This window comes from Bufo bufo, chromosome 7 (genome assembly GCF_905171765.1).
Source record: "Bufo bufo chromosome 7, aBufBuf1.1, whole genome shotgun sequence".
Lineage (NCBI taxonomy): Eukaryota > Metazoa > Chordata > Amphibia > Anura > Bufonidae > Bufo > Bufo bufo.
Window position 1 is genome coordinate 148,006,597 of NC_053395.1, and position 17,475 is coordinate 148,024,071.

The 17,475-nt window shown below is 42.7% G+C and overlaps 1 protein-coding gene across 1 annotated transcript in view; it reads left to right on the forward strand.

The window, feature by feature from the left end:
* Window positions 1-4,791, forward strand: part of CARF (calcium responsive transcription factor) — a 76,697-nt gene extending 71,906 nt beyond the window's left edge. The window contains exons 14-15 of the mRNA XM_040439659.1: window positions 3,092-3,629; window positions 4,321-4,791. Of these exons, the coding sequence (XP_040295593.1) occupies window positions 3,092-3,629; window positions 4,321-4,442 (660 nt within the window). The 3' untranslated portion in view covers window positions 4,443-4,791. The remainder of the gene's footprint in view (window positions 1-3,091; window positions 3,630-4,320) is intronic.
* Window positions 4,792-17,475: the final 12,684 nt, after the last annotated feature.

The following is a 17,475-nucleotide window of genomic DNA, read 5'->3' on the forward strand; positions in this document are numbered from 1 at the left end:
TGAATAGGTGGACCCACTTTTACCATCTCCATTAAAGTCGATGTGTACGCTTTTTTTTATTGCTCATTTGCTTCCTTAGTGCAACATTAAGCAACCTTCCAAATAGTTGTATTGTAGAATGGTGGAAGAGGACCCATGGCAGAGTCTACAGGAATAAAAGTACAGGAAAACCATATGGCTCTCCTTTGCTTCTGTGCCCCGCTGTGTGCCCATACAGCAGTTTACGACCACATATGTGGTTTGTCTGTAAACTGCAGAATCGGGGTAATCAATATTGAGGTTTGTTTTGCTGAAAACCCTTGCTGTATTACAGGAAAAATGGATCTGCAAAAACATGACATTTAAAAATTTTACCTGCATCTTGCTTTAATTCCTGTTGAATACCTAAAGGGTTAACAAAGTGTCTAAAATCTGATTTCAATCATTTTAGGGTGCAATTTCTAAAATGGGTTCATTTAGGCGTGGTTTCTATTATGTAAGCCCCTCAAAGTGATTTGATAACTGAATTGGTCCTTAATAAAAAGTCTTTTTTTTTTTTTTTTGAATAATTGCTTTTTAAATTCTAAGTCCTTTTTATGAGGTTTTTAGGACATTTACAAAATGATGCCAACATAAAGTAGACATATGGTGAATGTTATTTAATAACTCTTTTATGAAGTATCACTATCTTGTCTTAAAAGCTGAGAGATTAAAATTTAGAAATTAGCAGGTTTTTCCACATTTTCTTTAAAATGTGGATTTTTTTTAAATAAGTAAAAGTAAAACTTATCAGCTCAAATTTAGCCCTAACATAAAGTATGATGTGTCACAAGAAAACATTCTCAAAATTGCTTTGATAAGTAGAAGCATTCCAACTGTGCAGCATTTTTCGTCCGGCTGATCCTCAGCATATTTGCTGGGTTGCGGCCGGATCTCCACCGGTCCTCTTCATAATGAATGGGGCCGGATGGCTATGCAGTAGCTTCTGGCAATACCTGAATGCAGAGAGATCCGGAAGGCTTTTCACTGCTGGATCAGCCTGCCGGATCTAAAAGCGCCAGTGTGAAACAAGCTTAAGAGTGTTAGGTATACAAAATACATTTCTCATCCATCCATAGGATAGGTGATAAATGATCGCTAGGGTTCCGGCAACTGGGTCTCCCACTGATCTTGAGAATGGGAGAATGCTGTACATTTTGGAGGGACAATGGTTCATCAAAAAAACAAAAAAAAAAACAATGCAGATCCTCAGTCTGTTACCACCATATATATTAATTCTTAGACAGATCCTGAATAAAAACAGCAAGATCGTCTACCAAAAACCCATATCTGGGTAGCTTAGGCTGCCATCACGTGAAGTACAGGGTGGGCCATTTACATGGATACACCTTAATAAAATGGGAATGGTTGGTGATATTAACTTCCTGTTTGTGGCACATTAGTATATGTGAGGGGGGAAACTTTTCAAGATGGGTGGTGACCATGGCGGCCATTTTGAATCCAACTTTAGTTTTTTCAATAGGAAGAGGGTCATGTGACACATCAAACTTATTGGGCATTTCACAAGAAAAACAATGGTGTGCTTGGTTTTAACGTAACTTTATTCTTTCATGAGTTATTTACAAGTTTCTGACCACTTATAAAATGTGTTCAATGTGCTGCCCATTGTGTTGGATTGTCAATGCAACCCTCTTCTCCCACTCTTCACACACTGATAGCAACACCGCAGGAGAAATGCTAGCACAGGCTTCCAGTATCCGTAGTTTCAGGTGCTGCACATCTCGTATCTTCACAGCATAGACAATTGCCTTCAGATGACCCCAAAGAAAAAAGTCTAAGGGGGTCAGATCGGGAGACCTTGGGGGCCATTCAACTGGCCTACGACGACCAATCCACTTTCCAGGAAACTGTTCATCTAGGAATGCTCGGACCTGACACCCATGATGTGGTGGTGCACCATCTTGCTGGAAAAACTCAGGGAACGTGCCAGCTTCAGTGCATAAAGAGGGAAACACATCATTATGTAGCAATTTCGCATATCCAGTGGCCTTGAGGTTTCCATTGATGAAGAATGGCCCCACTATCTTTGTACCCCATATACCACACCATTTCATCAATTTTTTGGTTCCAACAGTCTTGGAGGGATCTATCCAATGTGGGTTAGTTTCAGACCAATAGCGGTGGTTTTGTTTGTTAACTTCACCATTCACATAAAAGTTTGCCTCATCACTGAACAAAATCTTCTGCGTAAACTGAGGGTCCTGTTCCAATTTTTGTTTTGCCCATTCTGCAAATTCAGTGCGCCGATCTAGGTCATCCTCGTTGAGATGCTGCAGTAGCTGGAGTTTGTAAGGCTGCCATTTGTGAGTAGCTAATATCCGCCGAAGGGATGTTCGACTAATGCCACTCTCCAGTGACATTCGGCGAGTGCTACACTGTGGGCTCTTGCTGAATGAAGCTAGGACAGCCACTGATGTTTCTTCATTAGAGACAGATTTCATGCGTACACATTTTGGCAAATCCAACACTGAACCAGTTTCACGAAACTTAGCAAGCAGTTTGCTAACTGTAGCATGGGAGATGGGTGGTCTCGTAGGGTGTCTTGCATTGAAATCTGCTGCAATGACCCGGTTACTGCGTTCACCAGACATCAACACAATTTCTATCCGCTCCTCACGTGTTAACCTCGGCGACATGTCAATGGCTGTAAACAAAGAGAAACTTGTAAATAACTCATGAAAGAATAAAGTTACGTTAAAACCAAGCACACCATTGTTTTTTGTGTGAAATTCCCAATAAGTTTGATGTGTCACATGACCCTCTTCCTATTGAAAAAACAAAAGTTGGATTCAAAATGGCTGACTTCAAAATGGCCGCCATGGTCACCACCCATCTTGAAAAGTTTCCCCCCTCACATATACTAATGTGCCACAAACAGGAAGTTAATATCACCAACCATTCCCATTTTATTAAGGTGTATCCATATAAATGGCCCACCCTGTATGTTATACTCTTCTCATATATTCTTGAGGTGCTTCTCATGTACCAGAAGGTCATAACTGTGATGTTATTAATTACATTTATTTCAATATTTTTTTTTTATTTCCTTAAGAGTCTCCAGTTGCAGTCATCTTTTACATCTCCTGATGGAAAAACTGCCCTTATTGCACTGAACCAGCCGTCTCCTACATTTATATCTCCTGATGAAACAACAGCACTAATAACTGTGAACCCTCAAACACCATCGTTCACTTCTGATGGCGCAACAGCACTAATTACAGTAAATCACCCTCCCCCATCTTTCACATCTTCTGAAGGGACAACTGTGCTTAATACAGTCAACCACGATTCCCCATCATTTACGTCTTCTGATGGAACAACCTCTCTTATTACAGTCAGCCAACCAGGTCTGTTTAATGCTGGAGCAAGCAATCAGCCCCTTGTGCTTAGCCACTTGCCAAGCCAAAAGAATGACTCCTCTGTGTCAGCAGTCACAGCCCTGTCTTCTGGTCACAGTCACCTGGTCAGCCTGGGCCAGCTGGTGACTGTGGAAGATCCAACATCCAGCATATCTGGAGAAGTGCACCAGATTCTGCTTGGGGAACTACACCCTATTCCTATTAGGATTCTAGACAACCAGCCGACCATTGGTAAGCGCATATGTATCATGTAGTTGAACAGATCACAAATATACCAACTGTACAGAGATTGCAAGGGTGCATCCACAAGTGAGGTAAACTGAATTTTACATTTTGTAAAATCTCATCCACGTGCTGCAGAAAGTTTCTACAATGAAATCCGCACACAACTTAAAGGGAACCTGTCACCGGGATTTTGTGTATAGAGCTGAGGACATGGGTTGCTAGATGGCCGCTAGCACATCCACAATACCCAGTCCCCATAGCTCTGTGTGCTTTTATTGTGTAAAAAAAAACAGGGACAGGACTCATCTCAGGTTAATTTGCAAATGTATCAAATCGTGGTTTTTTTTACACAATAAAAGCACACAGAGCTATGGGGACTGGGTATTGTGGATGTGCTAGCGGCCATCTAGCAACCCATGTCCTCAGCTCTATACACAAAATCCAGGTGACAGGTTCCCTTTAACATGCAAGGTTAATTTGTGCTGCACATATTTCACCTATGCAATGCAAAGGGTAAAATCTGCAGCAAACCTAGGTTTTATAACTATTTAGAATGGATAATTGGTGACTGTAATCAAAGTAGGTGAAACATTATCAACCATAAATCTTCTGTACAGCAGACAATGTGAATGAGGAATGTTTAGATTTAAGACATTGATGGAAAATTGACATAATTGTCTTTTTGCATCCCTTTCAGTTGAAGTTGGTTCTGTTGATGCATTTTGCACAGAGCAAGATCAAGACAACCCAGGAGAGTCAACAGAGTCCCAAGCCCATATTGAGGAAGCAGGAACCACAGACTGTCAGGACTCTGCTTGAACTGCGAAATAATGACATTCTAGGTTTTATCTTCAGCTCTCATATTGAGGGAAACAACCACATGTACAATAAAGACTGCTCATCCAACATTTGGATTGCTCCCACTGTTTAAGTGTTGCAGACCATTCATCTCGAGACAGCATTGGTAAATGAAAGGAATTACATGGTCACTGTACTTTTTGTGTAAATCAATAATACCGGTGAATGTATGAAATTTTGTAAATATATCTTTGGCAAATATAAGAATCTTTGTATATATGAAAGAAAATTATTTTCTCCACTTAGGGTACTTTCACACTAGCGGCAGGACAGATCCGACAGGCTGATCACCCTGTCGGATCCGTCCTGCCGCTATTTCGCCGTGCCGCCGGACCGCCACTCTGTCCCTATTGACTATAATGGGGACAGGGCGGAGCTCCGGCGCAGCACGTCAGTGCACGGCGAGAGGCCGCCGGACTAAAAGTACTGCATGTCTGACTTTTTAGTCCGGCGGCCTCTCACCGCATGCTGCCGCCGGAGCTCCGCCCTTTTCCTCATTGTAGTCGCCACAGCGAAATAGCGACAGGACGGATACGACAGGGTGAACAGCCTGTCAGATCTGTCCTGCCGCTAGTGTGAAAGTACCCTTAGCAGGCTCCTTTCCTTCTCCCCCTTCCTCCTAAATGATTCACTCACTGTGAATTCACTACTAAATACTTCTTGTCCCACTAAGGGATCAGATTACATGTTGCTCATGGAAGTCTGTGGAGAGGGGAGGAGGAGCCAGTGAAAGAGAAGTAGAGGGACACATATAGACATTCTACAGCAGCAGTTCTTTACTGTCTTACAGCTACTGGATTCACAGCTTCACTGCTCCCTACTTCTCTGTAATGTCTTTCATGCTGGTGGTGCTTCTTTATGCATGAGAAATAGTGAAAGGGGAGCAGAACCTCCTCTAGTTCCTGTATGCAGTGTGCGGGAGACATAATAGCAGCTAGTCGTCATCCACTAGCTCAGGGACAACTGACAATTAGAGATAAGGCCTACACAGAGGAAAACTGGTGAAAAATTACATATGCAAGTCACTATGATCAGATATGCTGCTTCTAATTTACACATATACTACAGCTTATATATATACATACATATATATATATATATATATGCAATGACAGTATCGTTCTTCACAAGTACGGGTGTAAGTCTAACAGTTCATCCATGGGTAGCGGATTTTCCATTTAAATTGTAACAAATCTCATGCGCACACAGAGAAAAAATATTTGACGTGCGGTGTGATTTTTTTTATCTGCAGCATGTCAATTTCTGAAGATTTTCGTTGTTGATTTCATTTGCAATGCACGGGATGAATCCACTGCACATTTAAAATACGCAAATTGTTCTGTAGATCCACTGCAGAATTTATGTAGGAATCTGCAACAGATTTTTTTCCGATTTGAGTGAATGTTATCTCATTATATGAACGCAGCAGTCTGTGGATTGCAATTTTCATGACCTCCATGTAATCACCTGGTCCTATATAAAAAAAAAATGTAAATTACAGATTGCAAGAAATGTTATCTTGATCTAACAACTCTGGCAATGAAATTTAATTTTACCCGCCCCACCCCTAACATTCAATATTGCTCTTCATTTTTATCCCAATACAAATCTAGCCTGTTTATTTCAACACTATCATAGATTAAATGCTATATTACTTGTAGAAATAACCCTCTCTCACAGCAAGATACCAGCATTGATACTATCTTATCATACGTTATTTACTTAGGGTGCAGATCTGGAGTGTTGAGAGGTAGAGAAATATCAATGTATAGCAAGCATTATTGTTGGTGTCTAGGATCTCTCAGTGACAACAGCAGATCACACAAGATGGTGGACAGCTGCAGTTGTCACTCAGTGCATGCATGAACACTTGCATGAACACTTGCAATGTAACAATTATAAATTCAAGCAGATACATTTATATGCAGAAAGACAGTAGAAACCACTTGGTTTAGGCTACTTTCACACTAGCGTTTTTGCTGGATACGTCAGGTTTCAGCAAAAACGCTTCCGTTACTGATAATACAACCATCTGCATCCGTTATGAACGGATTTGGTTGTATTATCTTTAACATAACCAAGACGGATCCGTTATGAACTCCATTGAAAGTCACCTGGTGTCAGAGTTAAACGGATCTGCTCCCATTGACTTGCATTGTGGGTCATGACGGATCCGTCTTGCTCCGAACCCCACGACGGAAAGAAAACCACAGCTTGCTGCGGTTTGCTCTCCAGTCTGGGAACGCAACCAAATGGAACGGAATGCTATTTGGAGTATTCCGTTCTGTTCAGTTACGTTTTGTCCCCATTAACAATGAATGCGGACAAAACGGAGGCATTTTTCCCAGTATTGAGACCCTATGACGGATCTCAATACCGGAAAATAGAAACGCTAGTGTGAAAGTAGCCTTAGACATTGTGATTTCAAGAAATAATCCTCATAGGAATATCAGGCTTTTACAAGAAATTCCCTTTTAACACATTCACTTTCATTGTGTGGTAACCATGTTGTTCATTTTTTGATGCCCTCTTGTCTTTTTTGATCTAATATGATGGGACTTTTGATCTATTATTATTAAATAATAAAATTCATTCTTTCTTTCTTTTACAAATGAAATACAAGGTCAAACATCAAAATGGGACAATTTATAGTGCTGCAAAGCAGGACTGCCTGTGATTAAAAATGAAATTCCTAACATATGTGATGCTGAAGGGAAGATATTCATGAAGCTGCATTTTTCAGCTAATTTTACCTTTCTGATGTCTGTATTCAGCCCTTAACAACCATATTTCTCTGTGCCTCTATTTCAGCAACTTCCTAAGATGGCCTCTGCTGCTCTTCCTGTGATGATCTTTGCCCTTCCTTGAGGCCATCCTGTATTTCCCTCACTTCCCATAAGCCCTTGCTCTCCTCACATAAACTAGCAGGACCAATCAGAACGCAGATAACTTCCTACAGTACCCAGAGCAGTGTGTATCCTCACATACAGCTAACCAGAGACAAGCCCTGCAATTACATTAAATCAGTAAGCATTTATTTTAACCTCTTAATAGCCAGCTGTCCCTCATTCTCTTCCAGACTGACAGGGAGGGGGGAGCTACTTTAGCTGCTTATATTTTTAGTTTGGTACTAGCTAGAAATATGCCTTGTATTGTCTGAAAGCTGACATTCCAAGCTTTCAGACAATACCAGAATGACATAAATCTGTTCAGTACAGGGGGAGATATCAATGATAGAAATCGGAATGCTGTGAATGAAGCTGAAAGTGAAAGTAAAAGCCAATTTTACCTGCGATTATTCCCGACTCTATTTCTAACAGTGATTTATCCTCTATTGCTTGGACTAGCTGTCGGCTTTCAAACAAGACCAGTGGCATATATTCTAGCTGCTACCATTGAGAAGATATCACCATCTAAAGCAGCCTTTCCCCCTCCACTTTCTGTCTCAGCCCACCTCCAGGCTGTCAGGGGTGAGCTTCTCTTCCCAGAGCTCATCAGTTATAATACTGAGAAGACGGACTGCACATGGCAACGCTGTGAGATGAGAGCTGCTGAATAGGAAAGTAGCATGCATTTGTGGGAGTTATCAGCAGGTAAAACTGAAAATGATAAAATTTTAAAGCACAAAAGCTTATATACAGCAGGGTATACTATACCATTACGGAATAAAAAATGAAACGGCAGTTACACTTTAAACTTACGTTTGAAGAACCGTAATGTTCGGATCGGAACGTAAAATTAGCTGAAAAACATTTACTGAATATTTATTATTATTATTTTTTTAATCAGATCTTTTTTATTTGTTTGACAAAGATATCACATATTATTTAACAAGTACATGCCATATGTAACATATGCAAAATAAAGCACGACATGCTTCAAGACACATCAGCATGACTCATACTACAATACATTATTACAATCTTTTAATAAGAGGACATGTATAGAATCTTAGAAACTCACCTCCCCTCCCACCAACTATTCCCCCCCCAACCACTATTCACTCCGGCGGCAAGTCACCCCCTTGCGTTTTACAGCATAATCGCACTATTTGATACCCAATCGCCCCATAATTTGTCAAACTTTTGAGGGCACCCTCTTTTAAGAAAAATAGCTTTTTCCTTTATCAACATATTATGAACATTGGTCCGAAACTCCCCCAATGTCGGAGGACACGCTTGTATCCAATGCAAGGCTATCCGCTTCCTAGCCACGTACAACAGTCTTCCCACTGCCACTTTCCCGCATACGTCTGTCCCTAGCTCAGATACATACCCTAATATATATATTTTGGGGTCCCTATCTATTCTTACTGACATTTTGTTTTGTATTATCTCTAAAATACCTTCCCAGTACTCATCTATAACCGGACATTTCCACAGCATATGAGACAAATCCGCTGGCTCAAAAGAACACCTTGGGCATTTTGCATCAGTTCTGACTCCAATTCTCTTCAGAAATATTGTGTTTTCCCTGTTCGCTCAGTAAGGACAGCGGAATCGCCTCCAAAATGTCCTCCCACTGATCTTGGGAGATCTCCCCCACATCATTTTCCCACTTTTTCATCCGGGCCAACGGATAAGAATCCAGGAACTTATCCAATAGTAGGGTATACAGCCTAGAAATGTAATCTTCTTTTCTTCCCCTCTGAGAGAATAAATTTTTGGGCTTCATCTAGTTTAGAGATGTTAGTACCTTTTTTAATCATAGTGTCATACGCATGACGAATTTGGAGGTATTGGTAGAAGGGCATGCGCGGGATCTGATATCTTTCCTGCAAATCCGTAAAGGATCTAACTATACTGTCATCTAATAGATCTCTTATTCTAAGGATCCCTTTATTCTCCCAATTCTGAGTACTTGACAAAGGAATAAATTCAGGCAGTCGTATATTATTCCAAATCGGAGAAACCTCACTAACTCCCCCAATTCCCCTCAGCTTTTTAATCTTTTCCCATACTTTGTAAATAAGCCCTATCAAAGGTGAATTAAGCTCCGAGTTTTGTAACCCCGCCCCCTCCAAAAACCACATTAAGTCCCTCTTACCTATTTGGTGCAGTAAAATCTGACTAGACATATCCGCCAACCTATAATCCAACCATCCCTTAAGATGCTGACACTGTGCTGCAAGATAATAAATCCATGGGCCGACAGACTGAGTGCGCAGGCGCGGGATCTCGGCGAAACAAGAAGTAAGTAGATGGGCGGTCAGAGGGAAAGAATGGGCGGGGGGAAGCGACAATAAGGCTGAGCTAGCTGGGCACCTACGAGGGTAACGCCGCCCCTGGGCACTTGCGAGCCCTCATTTGCATATGCTACTAAGTTGTTTTTTGCCGGTTTTATAAGTCCAGGATGTAAGGCTGCTAGAAAGCTATGGGAAGGGTTAAAAAGGTGAAACTTTGATGACAGACTCCCTTTAATTTTCTTGACCTGTGGCAGACACCTCCTGACCATCAATAGGCATCAGCTCCGACTTCTGCCAGTTTATAGTAAGTCCCGAAAGACCACCAAACTTGTCTATAAGTGACATAGCGGCGGCTAGGGAGGCCATCGTATCCCCCAAGAACAAAAGAGTATCATCCGCATACAGCGCAATTTTATTATGTAACCGACCATATTGAAAACCCTTTATATCTGGCGATTTACGCACCGCTGCTGCTAACGGCTCTATGGCTAACGCAAATAACAGCGGCGAAAGTGGGCAGCCCTGCCTAGTTCCTCTAGCCAATTGGATGTAATTGGACAAGCCCCCATTAGCCCTTATTATTGCCTTCGGATTGGAGTATAAAACCTGCACCCACTGAATAAACCGAGGCCCAAATCCCATACATTTCAGCGTACCCCAGAAATATCCCCACTCTACACTGTCAAAGGCCTTGGCAACATCAAGCGACAGAATAGCTCTATCTCCACAGTTATCAGCTGGAATTTGCAGACTAATATAAACTCTACGAATGTTAATTGCCGTGGACTTCTGAGGCATGAAACCTGTTTGATCAGAATTTACTACACTGAGAATCACCCTAGCCAAACGTTTTGCCAAGACCTTTGCTAGTAGTTTAATATCCGCCGTCAGAAGGGATATAGGTCTATATGAGTCAGGCATCCTCTTATCCTTTCCTTCCTTAGGTATTACCACTATCAGAGCCTCTTGCATTGATGCCGGTAGGAAACCCACATCTAACGAGTAGTTGAATACTTTCAATAATTCCGGTAATAACACTCCTTGGAAGTGCTTGTATACTTCCATTGGAAGACCATCCGAACCTGGGGCTTTATCATTTGCCATGTCTTTCAGGGCCTCTTCTAATTCCTCTAAAACCAAGGGTTTCTCTAAACTCTCCCCATCTCCCTCCGTTAAAGATGACAAACCTGCTTCCTCGAGGAATTAAAATAGCTCTTCATCCGAACTAGAGGTCCTAGTGGAATATAGAGAAGAATAGAATGCCTCCAGTATATCTAGTATATCCCTGGTGTCAGTACATATTCTCCCCTGAGTGTCCATCAATTCGGTTATATAAGTTGTCCCTTGCTGAGCCCTCGAGACCACCGATAACATGTGTCCCACTTTTTCTCCTTCTGCAAACAATTTTTGTTTATAAAATAAACTCTTCCTGTCTGCCGCCTGCAGCAGATGACATCTCAACTGTTCCTGTGCCACTCTTAATACTCTACTAGTTGTCTGGGAAGGTGTTACACCATAGTTTCTCTCCGCCTCCACTACTGCCTTATGAACCCTGACATACGCTTCCTTAGACCTGTTTTTATGTAGACTTATAGCTTTAATCAATGAACCCCTCAGGTATGCTTTCATCGCTTCCCAAACAGCATGCGGAGACGCCGAACCTGTATTAAACCTAAAATATTCCTTAATGGATTCCGTTATACCTGACAGGTCACCCAAAATTTGCAGCCACATTGCATTACACTTCCACAATTTTGGCCCCGGTCTGGCCCCCCCAAACCCCATCTCCACCTTCATTAAGGAGTGGTCCGATAATGCCCTAGGCATGTAATCAGAGGAGCAGACAAACGGTAACATGACATCATTCACTAACGCCAGATCTATTCGAGACAGGGTTTGATATGTCGAAGAGCAACAAGAGTATTTACGTTCTGTAGGGTTACGCACTCGCCATATATTAAACAGTCCTACTTCTTTCATGATATTACGTAATGCCAAGCTTCCCGAGAGCTCCCCGACCCTTCCACTATACATCTATCCAGCTGATCATCTGGTGTGCAATTTTAGTCTCTAAATTAGAACCCATGGTAACCCTGGGTATTTTGCCAAAAAGGTGAATATCGTTCTCAAAGATGTCGATGCAAACGGCGGGGGAATATATATTGCCACCAGTATCAATTGAATACCTTCAATTTTACATAGTATACATATACACCTTCCTTCCTCATCCAAGAATTCTTTAATACGTTCAAACCTAATATCTTTATGCACTAGTATACTTACTCCCCTGGAATGTGAAGAGAATGCAGCATGAGCCGCATAACCCACCCACTACTTACTTAGCCAGTGTATTGTATTCTTAGTTAAATGCGTCTCCTGCAAACAAAATATAGCTGGCTGAAATCTTGATAAGTAATTAAAAATGCTATGTTGCTTCCTGACTTCAGCCATAGCCCTCACATTCCAACTTAAGAGCTTAGTCGTATGTGTCATACTCTTTAATTGAAACCTCTTCTTGACCCCTCATCTTTATGGGCCAGAATTGCGCTAACCCCACAAAAAAGGTCTGCCCTGTGATCCTGCTGGAGTGAACACCCACCCTCCCCCCCATCCCAATTCCCACCCTGAAAATATAGATTCTGATCCTGAAAGCTTAACAACTACACTGCGTGCAGAATTATTAGGCAAATGAGTATTTTGACCACATCATCCTCTTTATGCATGTTGTCTTACTCCAAGCTGTATAGGCTCGAAAGCCTACTACCAATTAAGCATATTAGGTGATGTGCATATCTGTAATGAGAAGGGGTGTGGTCTAATGACATCAACACCCTATATCAGGTGTGCATAATTATTAGGCAACTTCCTTTCCTTTGGCAAAATGGGTCAAAAGAAGGACTTGACAGGCTCAGAAAAGTCAAAAATAGTGAGATATCTTGCAGAGGGATGCAGCACTCTTAAAATTGCAAAGCTTCTGAAGCGTGATCATCGAACAATCAAGCGTTTCATTCAAAATAGTCAACAGGGTCGCAAGAAGCGTGTGGAAAAACCAAGGCGCAAAATAACTGCCCATGAACTGAGAAAAGTCAAGCGTGCAGCTGCCAAGATGCCACTTGCCGCCAGTTTGGCCATATTTCAGAGCTGCAACATCACTGGAGTGCCCAAAAGCACAAGGTGTGCAATACTCAGAGACATGGCTAAGGTAAGAAAGGCTGAAAGACGACCACCACTGAACAAGACACACAAGCTGAAACGTCAAGACTGGGCCAAGAAATATCTCAAGACTGATTTTTCTAAGGTTTTATGGACTGATGAAATGAGAGTGAGTCTTGATGGGCCAGATGGATGGGCCCGTGGCTGGATTGGTAAAGGGCAGAGAGCTCCAGTCCGACTCAGACGCCAGCAAGGTGGAGGTGGAGTACTGGTTTGGGCTGGTATCATCAAAGATGAGCTTGTGGGGCCTTTTCGGGTTGAGGATGGAGTCAAGCTCAACTCCCAGTCCTACTGCCAGTTTCTGGAAGACACCTTCTTCAAGCAGTGGTACAGGAAGAAGTCTGCATCCTTCAAGAAAAACATGATTTTCATGCAGGACAATGCTCCATCACACGCGTCCAAGTACTCCACAGCGTGGCTGGCAAGAAAGGGTATAAAAGAAGAAAATCTAATGACATGGCCTCCTTGTTCACCTGATCTGAACCCCATTGAGAACCTGTGGTCCATCATCAAATGTGAGATTTACAAGGAGGGAAAACAGTACACCTCTCTGAACAGTGTCTGGGAGGCTGTGGTTGCTGCTGCACGCAATGTTGATGGTGAACAGATCAAAACACTGACAGAATCCATGGATGGCAGGCTTTTGAGTGTCCTTGCAAAGAAAGGTGGCTATATTGGTCACTGATTTGTTTTTGTTTTGTTTTTGAATGTCAGAAATGTATATTTGTGAATGTTGAGATGTTATATTGGTTTCACTGATAAAAATAAATAATTTAAATGGGTATATATTTGTTTTTTGTTAAGTTGCCTAATAATTATGCACAGTAATAGTCACCTGCACACACAGATATCCCTCTAAAATAGCTAAAACTAAAAACAAACTAAAAACTACTTCCAAAAATATTCAGCTTTGATATTAATGAGTTTTTTGGGTTCATTGAGAACATGGTTGTTGTTCAATAATAAAATTAATCCTCAAAAATACAACTTGCCTAATAATTCTGCACTCCCTGTAAACATCCGTCTCCAAGAGCACTTCCAGGCAAAACTACCCACCATTTTATTGTTTGAAATCTCTTTTTATTAGACAAACAAAGATCATAATTCAGTATAGAAGTACAATGTTGAGTGAATCACATCGTAATAAAAGCAAAACATAAATCATCGAAGGCATAGCCTGACAATACAGGTAGATATGAGGAAACCACTCATCTAGGACTAAAGAGTCCCTTAGGTGAATGATCTTACAATTATAAGTAAAGAACAAAAAATTATACACGTAACAAATAGTCAGAACTAACAGCCCTAACATTTAATCATCCTATGGTATCGTCTACATTCCGCTTAGGATTAGCAATAAAAATATGGCTAATTACGTATACCAGATCTTCAAACGTGTAGGTTCTAATCAATACACCCCTATGAAGGGCGTAGACAGTTGGGTGAGGGAGGAGGGGGTAAGGATAAGGTGGGGAGGAGGAGGGAAAGAAGATGGAGGGCATTCTCAAAGGTCTGAAAAAAGGACCTCACGTCTCGTAGTTCTAGATAGTTCCTGACTGCAGGGAATTCAGGTAGCTTGTTCTGTAGTGTAACCAGGGTTGCCAAAGCTGCAAAAAACGGTCTCTACTATGATATGTCCACCCAATCAATTCTTCCATCTGGCACATCTGGTGGACCCCATCCCGCCACATGTCTAAAGTCGGTGGATCCACTGACCTCCATTTTACAAGAATCAGAAGTTTCGCGGCCATGAGCAAATGTGTGATCAAATTGTTTTTCCCTGGACGAAAGACTGGGGTGGGCAGCCAAAGTAACACTAACTGAGCTGTGAGTCTCAGGGTCGTGGAGCTGATCTTGTTGATAGTGCGTTCTACATCTGCCCAGAAGTGACGAATGGCTGGACAGGACCACCAGATATGAGAGATGGAACCAGTAGCAGCATTGCATCTCCAACACAAATCTGTGGGAAGTAACTTGATTTTGAAAAGGAATTCAGGGGTCCTATACCATCTGAACGCAGAGTTTTCTTGTATTTTTATACATTTGGAAAAACCATGTGAACACCTTTGGATCCATTTTCTGTCGGCTTCATTTAATGTGAGTTGTAGTTCCCTCTCCCAATCAGCAACCCATGGTGGCAAATTTGAGTCCCTAGCACTGATAATTTGTCTATATATGAGGGTCGTGCACCTGTGGGGCAAACGCGGGAGTAGAACAAAGTTCTCCAGCCATGTCGGATCTGACAGTGGGACGTACTTGGAGGACTTAAATTGCCTGCAGATGGACTCAAAATCATTCCTCTGGATACATTTTTTTCCAGGGTCTGTATCTCCTGAGAGGGTAGTGGAAAAATCAGCAGGGACTTCAAGTCCTAACAAGTCCCCTAGTCTGTGGCTAGACATTGAGAGCCATACGTCAGATGGATATTTAATTTGGGGACACATGAGAACAGGTAAAACTGAAAAAGGAGCCAAAGGAGAGATCCTAATTTGCCCCAAATTAAGTTCCTTTGATTTGTGGCAGGCTTGTAGCTTTCCCCTGGTGAGTTCACTATCAATTTTGGTCCCCTCTCCTGCTTTCCCAGGCAGCCATAACCTATGGAATGAATCTTTGCCTAGGAGGGCCAGTTCTAAATCCACATGCATACAGTGAAACTCCTGTCTGGTCAGTGTAAGTCACCTTTCTAGATTAATGGCCTGTATATAGGTTGGAATCAGTGCAGTTTCTAGGTAAAATTTCTCTCAGGGCGAGTGTCAAAAAAACTCCCCCCCCCCCCCCCCTCAAAACTGCTTGATGAAATAAGTGTCTCCCCATTGTAAAAAATGTGTAACCACATTGCACGGACGGTCACAGTGACGCACCCAGTGACCCACTGTCCCACAGACTCAGGCTCTCACTCACAGCAGGCTTCTTTCTCAGCACTGCTTCGGGCGGGCGGTGCTCACCTCACTCACTACGTCACGCGGCGCGTGATGTACAGTGAGTGAGCGCCGCCGCCCGCAGAGCCTGCCTGTGGGGGGACATTATTTTTAATAAGGATCACTATGGACATTATTTAGAATGGAGGCTGCTGTGGGTGTCATTATAACTGTATAATGTCTGATAGGCCTAGTCCTGAGTTATATTACCCTGCCCTGTATAATAATGCACCCTGATACCCCTTAGTTATACCCCAGCGGGGTAATATAACTAAGGGGTATCAGGGATGGGTACATTATTATACAGGGCATGGGCAGGGTAATATAACTCAGCTCAGGACTAGGCCTATCAGACATTATAGTTATAATGAGTAATGACACCCACAGCAGCCTCCATTCTAAATAATGTCCATAGTGATCCTTATTAAACTTAAATGTCCCCCACAGGGACAGTGGCCCCCATTTTCATGTCTCCCACAGTGGCCCCTGCCCCCCATTGTAATTAATGCCCCCCCCCCCAGACCATCCACAGTGTCCCCATTGTAAAAAAAATGTCAGGCTCGCCTCACAGTAGGCTTCTTTTCAGCATCAGCACTGCTCAGGGGCTCAGGGCGGGCGGTAACAGGCAGGCAGTGCGGCGCTCACTCACTCACTGTACGTCACGCGCCTGGTCCGCCTAGTGGGAGGAGCAGGCGCGTGACGTCAGTAAGTACCACCCGCACCGCACGTACCGGAGCTGAGTGACTGTACTCGGTACGTACGGACAGAGGACTCGGCACTCGGGCGCAGGTCAGGCGAGATCTCAGAGGGAGGGAGCCAGGGGAGCGCACGGCACGAGAGTAATAACAGGCAGAGAAACGACAAGAGGGCGCCCTTGCCGGCGCCCCCCTTCTGACAGCGCCCCGGGCGGCCGCCCGCCCCTAGAAACGGCCCTGGTTGAAATATCAGGGAGAGAAATGCCTCCTTGTTTTTTCCTGCGAGAGAGCAAGCGGAAGGACATTCTAGGGTGACCTCCATTCCAGAGATACTTACTCATAATGGATTGTAATTTATTTATAAAATTGCAAGGTATTAAGATAGGAAGGGCTCTAAGGGTGTACATAAGCAATGGAAGAATGTAGGTGGTCAAGACATTCTTCCTGCCTAGGCAGGTAAGAAACGGCGAGGAGCTTTTTGAGAGGATGGAGGTGACTTTTGAGAGTAAAGGAGGGAAGTTGAGCTTAAATAAGAGTTTGGGATCTATTGGGATCATGACACCCAGATATTTAATTGCCCGTGGAGGCCATTTAAATGGAGTGAGGGCTTTGACCCTAGTACGCAAGGCAGGTGATAGAGAAATACCCAAGGCTTCCGACTTTTCAAAGTTTATCTTAAAATTTGAGAGTTGCCCAAAGGATTCAAATATCTGCATAACCTCCGGCAGAGCCTCCTCAGGATTTGACATTAAAAGCAAAAGGTCATCTGCGAAGGCCGCCATCTTATGGGTAAACTTTCCTAATTTCACTCCTTTGATCATAGGGGATTGGCGAAACTTTAGAAGTAACGTCTCTAGAACGAGAACAAAGAAGGTAGGGGACAGCGGGCATCCCTGGCGAGTGCCATTTTTGATTTGGAAGGCGTTCGATAGGGTCCCATTGACCATCACTCTCGCAGATGGTGCTGAGTATAGAGTAAAGAT